Raw genomic sequence first — 21702 nt, forward strand, 5'->3', positions numbered from 1 at the left:
AGAATCAGGAGCAAAGGAGCGTAAAAGACACTATATGAACAATTGTGAGTTTTCGAAGTGAATTTTAAAATAAAATAATCCTAGTTTGGTTTGCCTGGGGACTTAATTGTCTGTATCCAGATTGGAACTAGATACATGGCCTGAAGGTACTAGAGGTAAATGAGACTGAAAATATTTTATAATCCTCTCTGCATGTAAACTATCTGTCACATAGGTATGTACTACTCTATACAGATAAGGAAACTGACAAGAGTAACGGTCTATCACAGGAATCTGCAAACATATCACGTAGCTCTGGAAAGTCCCCTGAGCTTTGAGAACCCCCTCGATGAAAGGAAGGCAAAATAATGCTCCTGGTTATTAGACTCGGCTTCCCTCACTTACCACAACTCCAGATTTAAATACCTAATAGTAAATTGCCATTACTACAAATGGCTTTTATATAGCTTCCATGAGGCAAAACTGTATTAAGAAGAAAATCCTCTTAGATCACCTTGCTCCCAGTAAAAAAAGTACTGAATCAAATCAACAGGTTGGTTTGTAACGTGGGAATTTATCAGAATCATTACGCCTACACATAACTCAGTTATTCCCAGTCAGTCTTGTTAGTACTTGCATGATAATATTCATTTGAATGGTCAGCATGAAATTTGTCTCCAGGGGTACTGAGAAGTGAATATATGATCAGGTATCCATTGTTATAAAGATTATACTTCAGGCAAAGTTAAATTACCTTGAAAAATCATCTGTTAGCACGCAAGAAAGTAAGCACTCATTATTCTACCCTTCGGTATACCTCAGTAAGCGATGTGGAAAATGTTTAAATGACAGTAAAACACAGTTTCAATAACTGCAGCTTCTGAAGATGGTATACAATTAGAAAGCTTGGACATACCATAAAGAAAAAGTAAGAAAGACGGGCAGAAAAGGGAGTGGGTGGGAAGATGGCATTTTGGATCATTTGCATACATCAGAAATTCAAGTTATTCCTTGCTGAACAGATATACTCCTTGTTTTCTTTGCTGACTTCTTGTTGCCACCTCCACTTTTTCAGTTCCACGAATGGCAGCACTGACATCACACTGGCAGCCAAGGACATTTTGAACTGTACTTTACCTGATGCTATACAGAGCAAGTTTGCAGAGTAAGGGCTTTTGCTGGTCAAGACTTTAAATGTGTTAGCAATGATACTTAACTCAGCATTTTTTTTTTTTTTTTTTTTTTTTAATGCTAGAGTACAACCGTAAAGTTGCATTTGACTCCAAGTCAAAGTTTGAGTGGCAAAAACTAGGATGGTATCAAACTCCCTGGATCCAGAGCTGCAAGGTAACAATACCCAAGGTCGGGATGCGGCGACCGCCTCCATGGCGCCTGCTAGGGCTCTGCAGAAAGCTCTGCTTTGCTGGAAGCAGCTAAGCAGCCGATTCCTCTGCTTCTGCATCACACAGCAGCTCTAAGCTCCTGCAGCTTTCAGCACACGGCCCTGTGCATAAAGCACAGTGGCTGTATTGGTACAGAGGATTTGAAAAATAGCAGCAGCATGGTGCTTCATCATCCTTCAAACACTGCTTATGCATGTTAAAATACACAGACGCAATTGTGTTTAAAATGTGACTTTTACCTCTGACAAAACAGGCTGAGGTGACCTACAGGTGCAGGTGGGGCAACAGTGTGGCTAGAATGGTGGTGGCTGCCTGTAACAGAGCTGTGGCAAGAAATAACATCATGGTAGCAAGGGCAAGAAGCTATGCGGGGAAGCCCACAGCGGGCAGCACCTTCAATGACTAAAATAGCAGGAAATAACAAAAGCAACAACAAAAGCAAGCAGAGAGTGAAAGTATACAAACAAAATGGTGAAAGATTTTAACCACGTCATTCTTGCCATGCACCACCTGGGACTGATCACAGACTGACAGCAAAGTGTCATGCTGCAAGTGTGGAAAGATGACAAGTGGAGGCAGAACTTCAGGATGAGGAAGGTGACATTCAAACAATCTGGCTGAATATCAAAGAAAAGGCTGCCCCAGTCCTCTGGAAGCTGGGAACACACATCCCCCACATTACTCTACTGACAGCGAGCTCAGAGCTGGGGAAACAAGAGCCACTTGTTTCCTCAGGCACAAGACATTTCCAGAAAATGCATCCACTAGAGGTTGGGACAATTCTTGTTGCTTGTGATTTCCCATTTACACTGGCTGGCATGCAAGAGCATCACACAGAGGCAGATGTGGGTTTATTCTGCCATGCCTAAAGTTGCTTAAGCCAACAGCCATATTGTATCAGCAGCAATGCCAGCTATTTTGGCAAGTTACAATGCAGCCACGTGTTCCTCTTGTCCAGCCTGACCAAGCTGATGCAAACAAGACAGCTTGCACCGCCTCTTGTCCTCAAGCGAGACTGGTGCTGCCACTGCTGCAGGATGGCACTGCACTCTGCTTAACCACTAATTCCTTCGCTTACTTTCCCTTTACATTTCTTTTTTTAATCTAGGGTGGGGGAAAACACACCTCATCCATCTCCAAAAACCGCCGTATCATTCACCATAGCTATGGGCTGGGTGAGCATTTAGCTATGTGAAGTCAAGACTAAAATGCCTTGGGACGTGGTTCAATTCTTGCCTATGATTCCAGTGCAGAACCTCGTCTGCCTGAAAGAGAAAGGAGGAACAGCTACTGGCAGTCATGGACCCGCATCACCCAAAGACACCAGCTGCATCTGCGTTACCGCCAGCATCTTCCAGAGGCCCCACACCTCCATCACAAGAACTGAGAGGCACAAAGGAATCTGCACCTGGACTACTTCATGGAAACCTCTTGTAGTTGCTTGTTGGGACTTTCAGTGGTTGCATCATCTACACACGTGTGTGCACAAAGGGTGAGGGAGCGGAGGAGGAGCAGAACAGACATCCCCACCACCTACCTCACGTGCTGATGCAAGTCAAAGCCGTGCTGCTTTGGACTGCCTGTTCTCTAGCTCCACAGGATCATACAGCCATCGGCCTCCCACACAGCGGAGGAAGTATGTATTCACTTCAGTTCCTGTGACAACTCATCAATCGACTTGCCTGCTCCCTGCCTGCAGGACTCAAGGCGTTTGCTCGGCTGAGGCACGCACCTGTGTCCTGGGCTGACCAGTTTCAGGCACTCTCAGCATTTTCTAAGCTGGTAAATGGAAGCTTGCATTCTCTCTCCTGAACTGAACGAAAGCAACCACTGCACACACAGCGGTGCAAGACCAAGAGGGAGCACAGCTTGCATGGCTTTTTAGCCTAAATGATTCAATGACTCTATGCTTGCAACACTAGACTGTTATGTTAGCAAGACGCACCTGGAAATATGCCTTAAATAGTGAGAGGCTATGGGTCAAAGAGTTAGTACTAACTAGTCCTTCTAGTATTCTCTTCTTCCCTCAACCCCATGAATCTCTAGAAACCTGCAGGGAATTCAGGAGGCCCAGATTCTGGGAACTGAATCATATTCCTAAGCAGTTTCCTTACCATATGGACAAGCCTCTGAATCCCCTTAAAGGAAAGCAAAGATAGGGAAAGGAAGGCCTGAATGTCTAAAGAGAAAGTGAAGGAGGGCTGGAAACACTCTTTAAGGCAGGCAAGTGACAACCAGATGGTGACCACAGGGATAAAGGAGCAGACCGGGAGACTGCCCTGAAGAAAAGGCACGTGGAACAGCAGCAGGAGGTCCAGCAAAAGACTCCTGAGGCAAATGGACAGCACCCGACCTGGAGTGACGTCCAGCGGCACAAAACGTTAGTGCAGCAATGTGTCTAAACAAATCTGAGCTGGCAGCATGTACTGGCTCAGAAGCAGCGTGGTCAGGCCATGCTGGTTTTGATTCAGCTCTGGAAGCCACTCTCTGCATACTGCAGAACCACAGCCTCCTCTTTCCTCTCGTCCCTGCTCCTGCCCCCACATTCACCCACTTTTTCCCTGGAGGGGATGGTGGTGGGAATTGAAGGTCCTACTTGTGTTCCAAAGTGAAATGGCCACTTGAGGTTTTTAAAAACCCCAAATATTTCCACAGGCAGGGAAAACCACTACATGCCTCGTCTACACAATATGCTCCAGGAGACTAGGTTACTCCTTCTGTCAGACTTCTGATACTTCCATGGCTAAAACACAGTTACAATAACAACCACATTATAAATATTTCCAAACTTACTTTCAGGTTCTTCCCAAAAGCTTTTTTAAGTCCTGCATCTATCACTAAAGTAACACTATGGAAGCAGTCACTGAAGAGTATTCAAAAATCAGACTGTAAAGGTAACATATTTCAGCTCCAACAGCTGTAGTGAAAAAGCTCTCAGCACAGCCCCATCCAGCTCACAACCACCTATAGACCTGGAAAAGAAGAAAGACATGTAGCCTTCTTTTCTCTTCGTCTTTGCTTCTACTCTGACATGTTCAAGATAACTTTAGAGATTATTGAAAGCAATGCTTTTATGCGTAAACAAAGTTTCCAGGACCACCCAGGAACCCCAATGTCGACAGAACAAAAGCTATCTATATTTATAAAACTAACACAAGTTGGTGGCAGTTTGACCTACCAGAACTAATGCCACAAGGGAACTGTGTGGATTTCCCACCTGGAAGATGCCTGACTGCAGAGAGGGCTAGCACCCTTTCAAGGAGACAGCCACCCATCAACCTGTGGGACTGTTAAGCAGATACATGCTGAAGTCTGAGGTTGTATTTTGCATGTGGCTGAGGGAGTAATTTCAGTGTGAATTGCAATTCCTGTGAATGAAATGCAGAGAACAGCTGCAACTGTTCACACAGGCCAGTGAGGATTATTAGCCCGAAGATTGCCAGTCTCTCTCATGAAACTGGCCAGGGCAAACAAGTTACATTATGGGGATTTGAATTCCAGTAATAACTCTGCATCCACTCACACCAAGTTTAAATATGAAAAACTGCAACAACCAGAAGAAAAGTATATGAACGCGAAATCTCCAATGACTGATTATTCATCGCAGTCTACAGTTATTCATTCTCATGCTCTCGGGCCACTCTCACTTTCCAGAAACGTTGTTTACCTTGCTATCACACTGGAACAGATTTATGTTTCTCTGCCCCTTGGAGAAGCATCTTTTTAACATCCCGTGATGCACAATTGCAAAAACCTTTCCCATAAAAGAAAATGTCTCATGCAAATAAAGATCCCATCTCTAAAGCCCAGGGTAGAATGTGAACACAGAAATTCACAGAAACATCGAATTGCTTGGGTTGGAAGGGACCTTAAAGATGATGGAGTGCCAACCCCCTGCCATGGGCAGGGACACGTCCCACTAAACCAGGCTGCCCAAAGCCCCATCCAGCCTGGCCTCAAACAACCCCAAGACTATGGGCAACCTGTTCCAGTGCCTTGCCACTGCTGAGTAAAGAATTACAAACCTGTCATCTACCGAGTACAAAAGCTAATTACCTAGCAACTCGTACTGACACATCCATCCACAAACCAACACCAGAGCCCCTGATCGCACAATGAGGTGATCAAGTGGCTTCTTTAAACGCCTGAAGTTAAGCAACCTTGAGAGGAAGTAGCTCACAACACTGTCTATAGGGTAACTCAAAACATAGCAAGAGTGGTTTTAGAAGAAAGTTTTGTAGCCAAGCGTTAGGCAGAGATCCTTGTTTAATGCTATATGCAATTTTCACCTTCCCCCATGCTTTCCAAAGAAGAGTTTCCGCCTATAAGGAGAATAAAGTGCTGTTCTTTAGAAGAATGAGAGCACATCAGAATTTTGTCAGCTTCTTTGAATCCAAAATAACACATCATTCTTCCCCCATACTTCAGCATGCCACATAATACTTATCCCCATGATATTAAGCAACAAATCACAAGGCTTCAGAATTCATAACAACTGAATTCAAGTCAATGAAAAGATATGACTTCTCATTTAAACAACATCACAAATTCAATAGAACTATTTATACTGACATATTACTAAATAATATTGAGGAGTATCTCTTTTTTAACACATAGACTCTGGAAAAAAAATCAGAACTACAGGAAAACAACTGTCGATTATTATGATTCCTACCTATGGATCTACAATTATTTTTAAAAGCATGGAACACAACACAATAAGCCACTTGTGATGGAAAAGCATTCAAGGAATTTTAACACATGAATGAATTAAATTAACATTCCTGTTTCAACAGCTGTATGTACAGATATATATATATATATGCTTGAAAATATATCTGAGCACATGCATAAGATAGCACCACTCATTTACACGGTGAGACGCACCAGTGCACAGAAAGCTACCAATATGCTGATCCACATCTATGAGAATATGCTTTTAAAGGGTCTGCAATCTTTGTTGGAAAAAAGTGTCAAGCCTCATCAGCAAGAACTCCCTCTGTCCTATATGAAAAGGTCACACTGTCAAATTTCATCAGTAAGTACACAGCGTCTCTTTGAAAAACGTCCAACAGAATTTGTCAGAATCGCTACCAAAAGATTCCTCTATACGAAATAGATGTTCTTGTGCTGAAGCTTACTGTATTCACGTACCCACAGAAAAAGCCCACTTACCTTTTAAGTATGCTACCTGAAAGCCTGTGCTGAAATCCTAGTTGCATAACTAAAATGCATCTATTCTTACCCAATTAACAGAGCAGAAGTACTGTTCTTACACAAGGGAAACAAGCACACCAGCCTTCTGATTCAGGGCTCCTTTTCCTCTCTTCACTTACTGGTTGAGCTGTGCTGCAGAACTGCAATTCACACAAAGGCCCATCCCAGAGCGCTTGGCTTTTTGTCACTGCTGCACACCTCCTGTGTCACAAGAGTTGTAGAGAAATGTCTGCAGGGTGTCTCAGGAGGGCCTCTACTCTCTGCACACATGACTTTACACATGTCCAGCCTTACCTATGCCATTTCAGAGCTGTTTGTAGCCTGTTTTGAAGTCTTCCAGTGTTAGAGCTTTTACGACCTCCTCAGGCAATCTACTTCTGTGCTTGATCATTGCTACCATTAGAATAGTTTTTCATCCTTCTTTTTCCTGCCATTTAAAGCTATTTACTTATTGCTCAGTTCCCCATGAACCTGAGCAATGGGCTATTCATTTCCTTTTCTGAAGCAGAAATATGTTTTTTCTTTCAAGCCCCTTTTTTTAATATTTTCCCCTATAATGTGGTTGCTAGACCTCCAGTCTTTTTGCTGTACTCTGAATTCCCTCCAGTTAGTCATACATTTTAAAGTAAGATATCCAAAACTGAACACAGTGTTCCAGCTGAAGTCTCACTAATGCCAACATGAGTAGAAAGATTATTTCATATATCTTATTGCTGGCTACACTTCTGTTTCTGTATCATTGTAAGGTGATTTTGCTTCACAATATGAATATCTTACACTCAACCTGTAAATCTGTATCCTGACATCTGTATATATCCTGTATATTTACTGTAATCCTGACATCTTTTTCAAGCCCACCCCCCCCTTAGTCAATCGCTCCAGATTGTGTGTAACACAATATCCTCAAATGCATGCATGCATGTCCTTGCACTTGGCCACTACTGAATTTTATTCAGTGTTTCTCTGACTATCTTGGGAATTTGTCACGTTCACGCTGTCCTGGTCTCATATCATCTGCTAATGTAACAAAAGCTTATCTTCTGTTCTATTATCCAGCTCATTAATATAAATACTGAGCAGACACAACAGACCCTATTAGAAGTTCTCTGAATGAACCTCAGATTCTGATGCTGAATTACTAGTGAGTAAACCTTGAGTGTAATAACAAATTAGTCTGAGATTCACACTACTGCAGTTTCATCAAGACTGTTTCCTTTCTTTTCTTATAACATCATGCAAAACAGCAAAGCAAAATTTCTCCCATGCTACAACGGTCTCTTGGACTAGCAAAGATAAAATCTGTATTCTTCTATGTATTCCCAAATTGTTTCTTTTCCATTTTTTCCTATTTTTTTCCTAGTTTTTCCACTGAAATTAGTTCACAAAATGCTCGAACGAGAAAGAGAAAAAGAAACAGAAATACTCTCAAATACACCACCAATAGTATAATTAATTTTACACTGACACAATCTGCCTTGCAAAATGGCTGCAGTTAAATAGCACTGAATGAGGAACCTATGTGAGGAATATACACTCCTAATATGCAGTCCCAATCAAGATAATTCCATAATGAAAACATACTGTACCGTACAAAAACACGAGAGATTTTCCAACATGTGGGATTCGCAACACTTTTTTTTTCCTTTAAGCAAGGACATTTGACTTTGCACTGAAGACAACAATTTAAAAATCAAAAATACCTTTCCTGACTTCATTTCACCAACAGAAGCCTTGAAAAGGTATAAGTATTTATTTGCAATTCCTTTGAATATCATCATAAGTTTATCAAAACAGACTAAACGGTACCATATAAAACTAACCTCAAACATCGAACACTGGGAGACAAGCAAAATAATCTCTCCACAAAAGCTTGTTTGGTTTCTTATGAATGACCTATAGATTACTTCCATTTGAAGCTCTTTTCATGGTTTTAAAACACAGGCAAATGGATTGCTGCCAATCCATTTCTAAATCAATGAAGATCATAAATGTAGTGACAAGCAGCCATTTTCTACATCACAAATTTTATCAAGTGTCTACCATACTTAAGCAGCTTAACAAATTTTGCCATCAAGATTTACTACCTCAGACATTAAAATCATTCCCATATATTTCACCTGTCTGCCCCTCACACAACATTTTTTTTCTGCCATTCCCATACAAACAAAAAAAGAAAGAAAACAAAGAGAAAGAACAAAAATAAACCTTGTGAGCTTTCTAATTTAATTTCTGGAGCATGGAACTTGCCAGAGTAGCCACTTTATTTAAGCAGGGTGTTATACATCCTAGCTAAAGATTTGATCTTCCAACTGCCTCTTTTCTGAGTCTCTAAGTAAAACTCCACTGACAAAACAATTTAAAATTTTGTTTTGCTTGTTTTTTTTTTTTGGTTGTTTTGTTTTGTTGTTTTGTGGGGTTTTTGGTTTGGTTTGTTGTTTTTTCTTGGTTGATTGGATGTTTTATTTTGGCCTAGCCAGCTAAGCTGCAGCTCCATTTTAAAGCAAGTCAGCAGAAGTTCAAGCTCTGCAAGAATAATAATCTTGCTAGAATGTGTTTGAGGTATAAAAACATAAATATGCCTGTGTATGTACATCTAGGACATTTTTTTCACGGCAGAGTAACCTCAGCTGGAGTCCAAACTTTAGGTCAAATGCAGAGTATCCAGAGCTACTCTGAAAACATGGAGATTTAGGGCTTTTTGCTGAAAGCCAGATGGCCCTTCTGCACTTCAGTTTCCCAGATTCAGTGAAAAGCCCCACATGTCATTTCAAGCTTTGCACCTTTGAAATACACGTGCAGATGCATCTTACGCTTCAGCAGTCTGTCCTGGTGGTCCCACGCTCGTAATTCATAGAACCATAGAACGGTTTGTGTTGGAAGGGGCCTTAAAGGTTATCTAAATCCAACCCCACTGCCATAGGCAGGGATGCCACCCACTAGATCAGGTTGGCCAAGGCCCCAGATTCTTCCTGGCTGTTATATTCTCCTTTCCTTCTAAGTGCCAGTAGCTGCTCATTTACCTACTCCAGATCCTCTGTTATTTAGTCCTTCCCAAACCAATTTTCTACACTGTTCAACTCACTGTGAGTTCAGGAAGATGCCCTTAGAAAAATTTTTACCTGATGTGCTCCTAGCTGATCAGAGGATCCCGGATTGCTCTTCAGGACATTTACCATGAGAATGACAATTCTGGGAAACGCCTGACAAATTACCATATGTATGAAAGCCTTCTGAAGAAGCAGGCATAAGCATTCATCAGGCTGACTGGTCAGTGGAAAAGGTTTCAAAGACCTCACGAGACTCTACCACAGGACAAGGATGTGTGTATACACCATCGGTTCCTAACTCAAACTGACAAGTCTAACTCACTTGCTGTTACCACTGGCAAACTTCAGCACAGGAACGAAGGACCAAGGTGGGAACTTTTTAATCTACTTCTGTCGGGAAGGTTCTTAAAGAAGCACTTTACAGCCTCCAGCAATCCCAACCAGATTCTGCTGTGCAACTGGTTGCTCTGTCAAAGGAACAGCACTTCCAATACCTCAACTGCAGACTCCTTTAATTTTCAAGAGATAAAGACAAGTTGAAGGGATGAAGATAAAGGAGCAGAAGTACTGCGGAAACTTGCAATGCCTTCTTGCTTGCGATGACTGCTTGAGGAGCTTTGAGCATTCATGATCAAATATACATTTGCAATTCCACTCATTAGTACCTTGTTCCTTTTTTAACTTTACTTAGCAGTTAAGGTCTATTTTTATTGGTACTGTGTATAATTATGATCACACAGAAGTACTTTTATCATTTTTAGAAGAAAATAAAGAATAAAGATATCTTTAGTCTTGGTAAAGAGTTTTGCTCTGTCGTTTAATGTAGCTCTAGAGTGGGTAATTTAGTTTTTCAGCTTTCCAACTGAACAGGATAGGGAGTGGGGGAAGTATTTAAAAAAATCTTAGCTTGATGCAGTTAGTGGAGTAAATGCGGTCGTACATTACTGGTACATATCTATATGCATTCTTGTACTCCATGAAGGAAGAAAAAGAAAAAAAGGAAGAAGGGGGAAAGGGGTCTTTTAGGGTTTGTTTTTATTGGTAGCAGATAGCTGCCAGATAGGTATAAAATCAGGCATTGTCTATTTCCTGTAATATCCTCATCCAGATCTTCAGGAGATGAATGCATTGAATATGCAATTCTACAAAAATTGAGACTAAGTAATAAATATATATATATATAGGGGGGAGGGGGGACTGATTTTAAATCTATTATTTTTCTACACGCTTTTAAGTGTATGGTTCACTCCAAATAAAGCTCAATTTAACCCTCTAAGGCTAACATAAGTGTGGGTGGAGACTCTAACTTCAACAGAATGACTAATTTCTAATTGCAGGCTCTTTGTTAATGGTATTGACGCATAAACCATAAAAAGCACAGCTTGTCTCTCAGATGCCAGGTGCATATTTCAGGGTCAGTGGCTAGAAAACATCTTCTTAATTGAAAACTGAACATATTGGATCTAGAGGTGATTGAAAAAACACTCTCTCTAAAGGCTTGATCCTATTGACCTTGGTGGGATCTAGACCATGATTAAAATTATTTGGAGATGTTCACTTTTCTACATGAATCATTGTAAATAATTGGTGTTTTGGAGAATTTTGAGTAAAACTGATGCAAATAATTTTAAAGCCTCTCCATTAGTCTTTTCTTCATTTTCTTCACTACTGTTATCCCTCTGGGAACAGGGGTTTTAATAATAAGAACCCCCTAAAAGAATCTAGTACTTGATATTAAGTTTTTGTAATGTCAAATACATCTGTATGCATAACATGTTTTCAAAACAATCTGAATGCAACAATTACAAAATAATACCTGTGTGTATCAACAATGAAAATCCAAAACAAAAAAAAAAACTAAAAAAAAACTAAAAAAAACCCTAAAACCACTCACCCCACAAATCTGATTTTTTCCATGTCTAAGCAAATCAGAATTAGAAACTTTTGAAGCATCTACAAAGTTTGCTGTCAACAATGAAAAAAAAAGCACTTTCAAAGTAAGTAAAGCATGATATCTTTTGGTATTCAGTAAACTCTGGCTGTTTTCCCAACATTTATTTTTATACAGCCATATAAGCATTAGTTTTAGAAAATAATCTAGACCTCAACTGGACTGATAGTGGTGCCTCTGCAATTACACTTTTGAAGATTCAAGAGGATAACTATGTGGATATTTGTGGTTTGAAATGCAGTCCATTTCAATCCACTGATGCCCCTTGCTACAAGATAAAAATAAACAAAGAGAGAAGTTTGACATCAGAAATGATGCATTACGTGTGCTGTACTTGGTGGTTTGATGCTTTGTGAGAATACAGTTTGTCCAAACACTTTTTTAAAGTTAAAAGCATTTGTTTAGACCCAACTATGTTTTAACACAGTATAAATTAACATTCCTTTCATCAAAGTAGAAGAATTTTTAAATTCTAGAAATGTTTTTCATAGTACAGTGAATACTGAAAATGTTTGTCTGTTTCTGCTTGGAAACTGGTTGACAACTAAGAGCAAAATCAGTATCATTTATATACTTCAGCTGCCAGACAAACCTCTCTATGAAATTAATTGTCAGATCATTATATATATTTTTTTAAGCTCCCTAACCTCTCTCTGGTGGGCAGAAAGAATTAAACTTGTGCAGCAGGTTAATATTGATGTTACATGGAGCTTTCTTTGTCAGCCTTATACAAATTTAGATAAATAATGAACTACTGACAGCTTGCATTCTCCATGCCTCTGTTCTCTACCATCGGCTTTAGGGAATCTACCAGCATCACATTTGTACACATCCGATCTGTATACATACATGTTTGCCATATAGTCCCTCTGTTGGAGGAATAGGAAAACTCTTCTCCACAATGTCTGCTTCCCCATGAGAATATCCTCTAGCCTACAAAAATCTGCCTCTAGGTTAAGAAATGGCTCAGTCCTGTGCCAACTCAAGCAGTATTACAAGTTCAACACAGAAAAATAAAATCCCAGAATTTCCGTTTTTACTGCCGATGACTGTTGTCAGTTTTATTGCCTGTAATGTTGAGGAAAGATCTATAGCTCAATCCTAAATTACACTAGGTGACTTAAACGACATTTCCAAGGGGCAAACACAAGCTCCCAGCAATGAACTACAACAGTCATTAAAAAAAAATCCCTGTATTTTTGCAGATTTAGATATATTTTTACAATACCCTACCTGTAAAATGGAACTACCCATGCATCCACAAGGCCAGACTATTATGTAGCTTCCTCTAGTGGCCAGTCCCTAAACCATGTTTCTGCTGCCATTTACTGTAGTTGTTTAAACACAAACATGTTCAAACGCTGTAAACTTAGGAAGGCATTAAAGTTTATACTTTAGCTCTCCAACACAAAAGCCAAGGAAATTAAGGTAAAACATAAAACAAACCATTTGCTATTTATATTGAAAGGACAAGTGGTAAAGTCAGCAAAAAACAGAGTTATTATTTAGTTCTCTAGTTTGCTCCCTGGTGAATTCTAGTATATTTAGTTACATCATCAAGCATGACTTTCTCATCCCAAGACTTAGGAAGCAAAACAGATGTTCAGCTTTCACAGTCTTCAGATATTTACTACAAATCATCCAAATTCCATTTTGACCTTGGAATTGATGTGCATGTACACGTGCTGGTGTGTGTTTTAATGAGGCTTGTTGTTGTCATATGTAAACCTAACACACACCACTAGGTTTGCTTCTGCAATACTTTTTATGAGGGAAAGAGCAATTAAAAAGGCACAGGAAAGCATTCACCAAATTAGAAGGCCACTGAAATCAGAAGACAATTTGACATACCCCTACAATACCACACGAAAATCAAGGCTGCTCTGTGATACGGGATAGGAAGTTACAAGTGTGAAATTTTATACTAAATATCGGAAAAATTTCCTTAGAGGTTAAAGCCATTCAAGGAAGGAAAGAGAAAACCCAAATGTAGAACATGACAACAGCCCATTACAAAACGTATTATACTCAACAATCCAACTCTTAAAAAGTGCATTATGTAACCTAACAGCCATTTCTGATTTCTGACTTAAAATGAAAATAAATTAATTTAGATTTAGGAATCCACTCATTGATCCAACTGAAAATAATCACAAGGATTAAGTTACTGAAATTGTATAGCTAGTGGAAAAACATGCATCACTCGTGCAATTTGAAAATGCTTTAAAAATCTCTGAACAAATAACTTTGATTATAAGGTTGTTCAGGGAAACAGCAGTGGTAACTTTTATGTCTAGATGAATACCTTCAATTGCCTGAAATTCTTTACATCTTCTCACACTAAAAACTATAACTTCCTGCATCTTTTTTTGCCTTTGCACTTCCCCTCACTCTGAGAGAAGTCTCATCCCCATCCCCCACCCATTATTACCATTATTATTTAAATTCTGTGAAATTCCATTCGACTTTGACAAAGACATTAATTCCCCCAAACTGACATTTAGTCATTTATACACTGCTAGCAAATTTAGACAGTGCAATAATGACTGATAAAACATATAAGAAAGCATCAACTTTTTAATTGAAGGTCAGGGACAAATTATTTTCAGAACACTGCTGTACTTTCCCCTGGGTAGCCCTACCAGGTTCATGTCACAAGCTCCCTTAAACGCTCATCCCTCCATTGCAGAAGCTCATGTGGACCTTACACACACTTCAAAGAAGAGAAGGACGTGCCTGGAGTGATTAACGATTACATTTCTTCCTCTCTTTTCAGATATTAGTCCTCATGTCGCCAGCTAATGCAGTTGTGTTGTGCCATTCAAGCTGTGATTTGTTCCCTTGTGCCTAGTATTTAGGAACGTGCTCATGGCAACTGCTTCAAAAGAGAGGCTCTTCAACACCTTCAGTGCAATGCTTACTATAAGGATATCTCAGCACTTTCAATACCTGGCACTACGAATCCTCTGCTGTTGGTATCTGTCTAAACTTACTCATTTCCACAGCTGGAACGTGTCTGTTATTTCTCCTCAGGAGAGCACACAGCAAAGGATTTACAGTACTGTAACCTCAGGTCTCAAGTTTGCTTATTCCCTTTCATACCATTGCATCCTTGGGGAAAGATAATGCAGCTGATGAAAAACGTCACAGCCCCTCTAAAGAAAGAATATCTGTCCAATTCGAGGGTGTGCTGCCAATTGTTTATGTTCCTGGCTTTCTCTCAGCACATTTCTAAAGCTGGACTTTAAGAATAAGGAGGAGGAAGAATAAGGAAAGCAAGATTCAGTCATGTATCTTCCCCAAAAAAGGTCTGTGCTGGTTTCTCATCACTCTGTAATGGCATTTTGACGTAGAGCAATTGAATATGCAGTGGTGTTTGGGTAGCAACCTAAGAGCCTAATAAATAAAACATGAAAGTAGAGAAAATTCAATAAAATTTCATGCATGCTTTTCATTTTTCATGTTAAGGATCAGAATATTAAGTATATTTCTCTGCTCAATTCTGTACTATTACAGTCAATCATTATTCCTTGTATTCTATTTGAATTAGAAACTTCAACCAAACCCCACAATTTCAGAGAGTACAAACATTAAGTCAACAGTGTAAAGACATACTTAAGTATAAATACAAATTAAGTGTCTCTAATGAAATGCTTATGTTTTAAATAGAAAAGACAAAGGAAATAGAGTAGTATCTTATTGTGTCAGTATGGGATTGAAGGTAAATGGGAGCCAGTGAATACTTGCCCCACGCATGTTAAGATTCAGTTACAGAATTATTATGGCACCAGAAAGAACGGTCCTAGCATTAATTATAATTATCAGAATTATTTCAATTTTAGGATTGTTTGTTAACAGCTCAGTTGTTGGCAGAGTAAATATCAACTAAAAAAATCACCCTATATAGCATGACAGAACACAAAAAGAAAAGGTCAGTGTACCTGTGTTGTATTGCTTACAGATTAAAAAACAGCTATTCATTGGCTTATCTCTGCACACCAGCTTTTAAGCTAAAAAAAAGTGCAGACATTTTCCATGAAGAAGTTCACTTTAAACAATATTGACTTACGCATTTCTTCAACAACGTCTGGATCACATTCTCTATATTTGTCTATTTCTGCCTTTAGCTGCTCTTTTTTCTGCCGAAGGGCAGCAAGTTCCTCTGTCAGTGTTGCACGTTCTGCCTGAGGATTCAGAGCATGTTGGGAGATATAAAAAAAGAATAAAAATCAAATTATTGCAGAGAACGTTTTTCAAAAAAAAAAAATAAATTTAAAAGCTGTTTTCACTAGTGCTTTCCATCAAGGAACCAACTGAGCATTTTATGCACACACAAGACTCCTAGTAACACTCAATTTTCTTCCTTCCAGTTTGTATTCAGTATCAATAAGGTTAAAATGGATAAGCAACAGAAAAAAGTCCTACAGTCTTTGAGCTCTGAGTGGTTTAACAAACTCAGGTTAAAGAACATTTAAGATCACTGGTCTTGTCATTAAAGACAGCACTTCCACATATCAGGATATTATGTATGAATGCCATGACAATGTATTTTTCTTCTTCTTTGTTCCACACTGTTCAACAGTAGTAGTCTCAAAAATAAGTTCAAATATTTATGACATGATAGTCTTTCCTGGGAGAGTATACACTATATACTTCAAATATTCTATTGATCAATAATATCTGCAGACACCTGACTTAGCATGAGCACTCCCATAGCCAACTCAGCACATATTTTGAATTCAGCCTGTACTTACAGTCAACCTCTGGACATGGCTTAAGACTGGGATATTCAAAGAACTCATGCCAGGGCACCAGGCAGCCTCAGACAGGCAGGTAACACAAGTTTGTCACTGGATAAAAACCTGACAGTTTGTAATCTCCAGAGCAGCCTGGCAGTCTGAAACATTTTTGAACTTCCACATTCGCAGAGCTTCTGCCGGGATTCAGCCCATTCTGAAAATGCAGAATGGAAATCAAAGGCTTCCAGACACTGGGATATGGAGGCCAGCTGCTCAGACATACATCGTGATCTAGATTTCTCAGGACTTTTTCCGGATATTTAATCTGGAACCGAGGTGTTGGAAGCATCAGGCAAAACAGGACTTCCAGGACCAATCACTTCCTGTGACTAGGGCAGGCCACATGGTGGAGAAGCCCAAGCCTCTAAGTCCATCTGGAAACCTGACAAGCACAGCTGTATGAGAAACCTGCCTGTGTTTCACTGATTATGGTCAAGCTCAGAGTGTTTCTGCAAAACATTCTGGATTCTAAGATATGGCTCTTTCCTACAGAACTCCATCCCATATGAAAACTTCTGTCCGTCCCTGTTTATGCATTTACATATCGGAGGTTTAAACCAGTTTACACTGAGCATCTCAAAACAAATCAGGAGCTAGAATACCATAAGAATTTTTTCTAACATACTACTTTGTATGTATGTTAGATACGAAGCCTAAATATTATTTTACAATGTATTTTAAACAGCTTCAGCATGCAAAGAGCATCAAGCTTAAATGAATTCTCAGAATAATTTAGAAATCTAGATTACAAGTAAGATTAAAAAAAAAAAATAAAAGATCCCCAACACCTAAGTTTGCGGCTACTAGATTTGGCAGTTCAGCAACCGTTGGCAACTTTGGCACATAATTGTGGGTAGTTCAAGTTTAACGATATCTTTCAATCTGAAAAAAGACGGAAAACTACCAGACTTCAAGCAGTCTCATTTTCTCAGCCTTGGATCACCAGCTTTCAATATTTTCCTCAATAGTACATGACCAACTAAGGAAGAATTTAACATTTAGGAACATCTGATTTTTTTTCTCCCTTACTCATCTTCAGTACTTCAAAATCTTAATGGATTTCCAACAACTCATACTATTTGCAAACTGGAAATACTTGTATCCCTGTTCCCTAATAGTATCACCTCAACTCCCAAACCAACTTACAGTATCTTCACGTCCAATTTTTGATTTCTCAATGCTTCTCTGTAGAGCCTCTTTTTTCTGACTGCTTTCAGCAAGCTGATAAAGGAAATAAAGAACAAAATCAACCTATTTCAGTGACATATATTTAGCATATTTATAAAATTGTGTATATAGAGAAAAATATTTAAATAAATAGAATATACACTTCAAGTACATACATTTATATATATATTTATAACACATGTAATAAAAATAAAATCAAAATAAATACAAAAACACACAGATATAAGTCTAGGGCTCTGACACACAGAAAGCAATTACAGGAAGCAAATTTTTTACTCCCACGCCACATAATCTTGTTACGTGCTGCATGTTCAGCATGGGACCAAAATCCTGTTTCATACTGTAGCCTGGGATCTCTATGCAAAGGCCTCCACGACATGGAGGCTTTGGACTAGATGATTTCTTTTCATCCATTTCCAGCTCTTTAATCTCTCCCATAGCCACTCCCTTATTCCCTAAACGGGGTGACAATAGCTGCAGCAAATCCACCTGCTCAGCTGCTGATACCAGCCTTCCCCAACTTTGCTATGCCATTGGCACTGCCCCAATCCTTTTTGCATACTGGTGAATAGAAATCTCCGTAGCTCTAAGGCATGTAAAACCATGGCCCCTTTTCCTATGACTAGACTTGGCTATGGCTAGAGGGTTGCCTTCCTTCCCAAGCGAGGCACGGGCACCTTTCAGAGGAGGCCCCATCTCCCAAGGCTGGTACAGCGCTCCCTGCACGGTCCTGTCACTCCAGGACACACCACTTATCGAGAGATCTCTCTCAATTAACCTGCTGCCCATCCTGCACCACGTCCAACCAGTTTCGTTGGAAGTTTTCCAAGGACAATTTGGAAGCTGAGCTGGACGCGTGACTCACCCGCTGCTCCTCGGGGACACAGTACTCAGCATTAGCCAGAGCTTCTTGAAATACCACGCAAGATGAAGGAGAATGCAAAAAGAAGTTCTAACAAATATATAGTTTTGAAACCAATTCTTTAATTTGAACTCCCTCTCTCTCACACACAAAAGGGAAACATTGGGTTTCTTCGTAAGAACTAACTCTTCAGCTTAACTTTGAGATGTTCTGTGTATCAGTCACGAAGAAAGCTGGTATACCAGATTAATTGCAAGGAAGATGGAGGTGGCTGTGAGATCCCATGTTTCATTCTTTAAAGAGAAGAAAAAAAAAAACCTCATTCCAATGGTACTGCCTTCCTCCCAAACTCTCACGAGGCCTCCACTTCTATATCCCCTTTCTCACTGAGGATCGCGGTTAGTGGAAGGGCATTCCCAGACATTTCCTGCTATATCCCTAGCCTTAAAATTTAATCATATTTACATTCTCATGCAACTGAAATGCCAAGAGCATGTTAGTCTTTACATGAAAAAGCATTTCTGCAGCATAGTTCTCTCTGGGTGGACTACATATAATCACCTTGCTTGCAAGGATCCAACCTGTTCGTACAACACAAACAGAGCTGGTTTGGAGCTATAGCCACTGCTCAATTTCTATTTTAACTCGTGTTCAGTACATTTTCAGAAATACATATCATATGTAAATGCATGAAAAATATGATGCAGAGCTTATTGTCAAGTCTTAGGCATCAGACATAAAGGTAAAAAGAAACTCCATACTGGTGATCTCTACGGATTAGGTCCCAGACCAAATGCAGTTCACTTGGTTTGGGGAGGGGTCTGTGTGGGGTGTTTCTTTTGTATCTCAATTTTTCAAAACTGCTTCCTCTTTCTGGATAAGTATCTGTTCATGCATGTGTGAGAACATGAATGGCACTGCATATATGATTTGGGGAAAAATATATCCAGCTGTTCATTCATTGCACTCACTGAAAGTAACCACATAGGTGGTGTGGGTTTCAGTATGTGGCTTGAAGTACACCAACATCTTAATACTCTTTCTGGGGTTTCCACAAAATTCATATAAAATTAAATGTGTTAGTCCCCACATTAAGTCTTACTAGGCAGAAGTACACAGTTCAGCACAGGACAAGCAATTAGGTGTAGTTTGCACTTTATGAAGCTCAAGGAAGAAAAATACCAAGACACACATCATTCAGCATCTCTGAACAAAGAATTTGTCTGGAACTAAACTCACAGAGGAAGCAGAAATGCCAAAGAGCTTATCTAGGTCTATATAAGTGCATGTGCAAAGAAAAAGACAATGCTCTCTGGAACACGAAAGCCATAAAGTTAATTCCTCTGATTTCATATTCATAAGGTTCTTTAGAAACGTATCTGCGTTCTCTCAGATGGAAGCACAAGAAAACTTTTCAGAGAGATGCAATAAAGTAATAAAAGCTCATTTCCAGCTTGGAAGCATGTCCCTCAGTATGGCATCTCACTATTTTCTTGGTCCTCCATCTTCCAGAACATTTAATTACGAAAGAGGCAGTAATGATAAGCACTGAGATGTATGGAAATTTCTTTGCCAGGACTAAATTCTGACCTACATAATGTGCAAGGTTACCACGCTGCAAGACTACAAGATCTTCCTCTGCCTAAAAGCAATGATAATTTTTATACAATTTTATTGAAGATTTCTGCTTTCTTCTCTCATGGATTTTAATATCTTGTGGGATTTATATATAACATTATATATATATATATATAACATATATACATATATATATGTTGTTTTCACTATCAAGAATTCTAGAAGTTCTCTTTTTACAAAAAATGAAACCCCTGGTCTTTATGGATTATTTAGAAGTCATAGTGGGTGTTCCTATGACAATAAAAGATAAGGGAAGGAACTGCAGAATGAGAAGAGAGATTGAAAAAAACCAAACATAGGATGAGAATGCAAAGGGCGAAGAACAGATGGCCAGGGTCTGTGTGAGGAATCTGTGAGGATGGGAGAAACAGGAAGGCTTGGATAAAAAGGCAAGAACACAGCTGAAAATAGCTGCACATGAAAGAATGAAAGACAGTTAACAAGGATAAAGGAGTCAGATGGAGGAAGGATGAAGACAGATGATAAAATACTTAAGTGACAGGTAAGGGCAAATGGTATATGACAGGTTACAGGGCATTAAATGGAAAAAAAAAGCAGAATTTGCAAATGTTGTGTACGTATGTTAGCAGAGGATCACATCTGGACAAATAAAGCAACTCACCTTCCCACTCACCAGCTGTAGAAAGGTCTGATTGTAAAGGAGCACAGTAGCAGATGGAAGATTTCAATCCTTGGCGTAGTCATGAGACGTTTTTCAAGTGAACTGACAAATAATTTCTCAAGGAACATTAACCACCCTGAGAGAAGTCTTACTCCTGCCAATAGCTACGGGATTGATCTGGAGGAAAAGCTACTTATTACCTCCCCTCTACATGTGTCAGGTCTGACACAAGAACAACCTTCTGCCACAAGTGTAACTCATCAGATGTGGAAAATAAGTGCAGAAAGATTTTCTGCTGTACTGTAAAGTGTCATGTCTCCAGCCTGCCTGTTCAAAAAGACCTCCTCAGAACCAGTACACGATTAAGCAAGATATAAGAAAGCAGAAAAAACTGTCATCTCACAGAAAGCTGTTTAAACAAGTGTGTGGGGGAACAACACTAAATGATTAAAGCAAAAAGTCAAGGGGAAAAAAAACTCCACAAGAGTATTTTCAGTGTTTGCAAAACATGGTGGGAACCTGCAAGAAGGCAGATAAATGAGGTAATTAACATCTATAATAGAGGAGAGTTGGGAAGCCATTCCTTTAATTTTACAGGCCTCTGTGGTCAATTGACTGACCACTGGCCTAGCCCTGACACTAATTCAATCCCAAGTCCCCCAGAAGGATGCTCGTTCTTGCTTTGCAAGGGACTCATAGCATTCAGCTATACATTTGTGCAGCAGTTCGCACATGTTAAGTGCTACATGCTGATGATAACCATCACTCCCGTCACAGGCCTGGGGGTCTGGTTTGTGTCAAGGGATACAGATTAGATGTGCACAGCCAATTTATAATACATTATGCACGCACCGTTACTAGGGTTGCACTGTGGCAAGTCAATGATGTACATTTGGAAGAGGAACGTTTAACCCTGACACACAACAGCAGCAGGTTTCAATCCTCTTTCTCCTCAAAATTTGCCTGAAATGGCTCTAGCTCTACACTATTGGTATT

The 21702-nt window shown here is 39.6% G+C and overlaps 1 protein-coding gene across 2 annotated transcripts in view; it reads right to left on the reverse strand.

The window, feature by feature from the left end:
• Window positions 1-21702, reverse strand: part of MND1 (meiotic nuclear divisions 1) — a 41333-nt gene that overhangs the window by 2102 nt on the left and 17529 nt on the right. For both annotated transcript variants that reach the window (XM_080591931.1, XM_080591932.1), the window contains 2 exons: window positions 17543-17617; window positions 15667-15781 (listed from right to left, as the gene is read on the reverse strand). In XM_080591931.1, coding sequence (XP_080448057.1) covers window positions 15667-15781; window positions 17543-17617 — 190 coding nt within the window. The remainder of the gene's footprint in view (window positions 1-15666; window positions 15782-17542; window positions 17618-21702) is intronic.

The sequence above is a fragment of the Anser brachyrhynchus genome (assembly GCF_964034855.1).
Source record: "Anser brachyrhynchus genome assembly, chromosome: 4".
Taxonomy (NCBI): Eukaryota; Metazoa; Chordata; class Aves; order Anseriformes; family Anatidae; genus Anser; species Anser brachyrhynchus.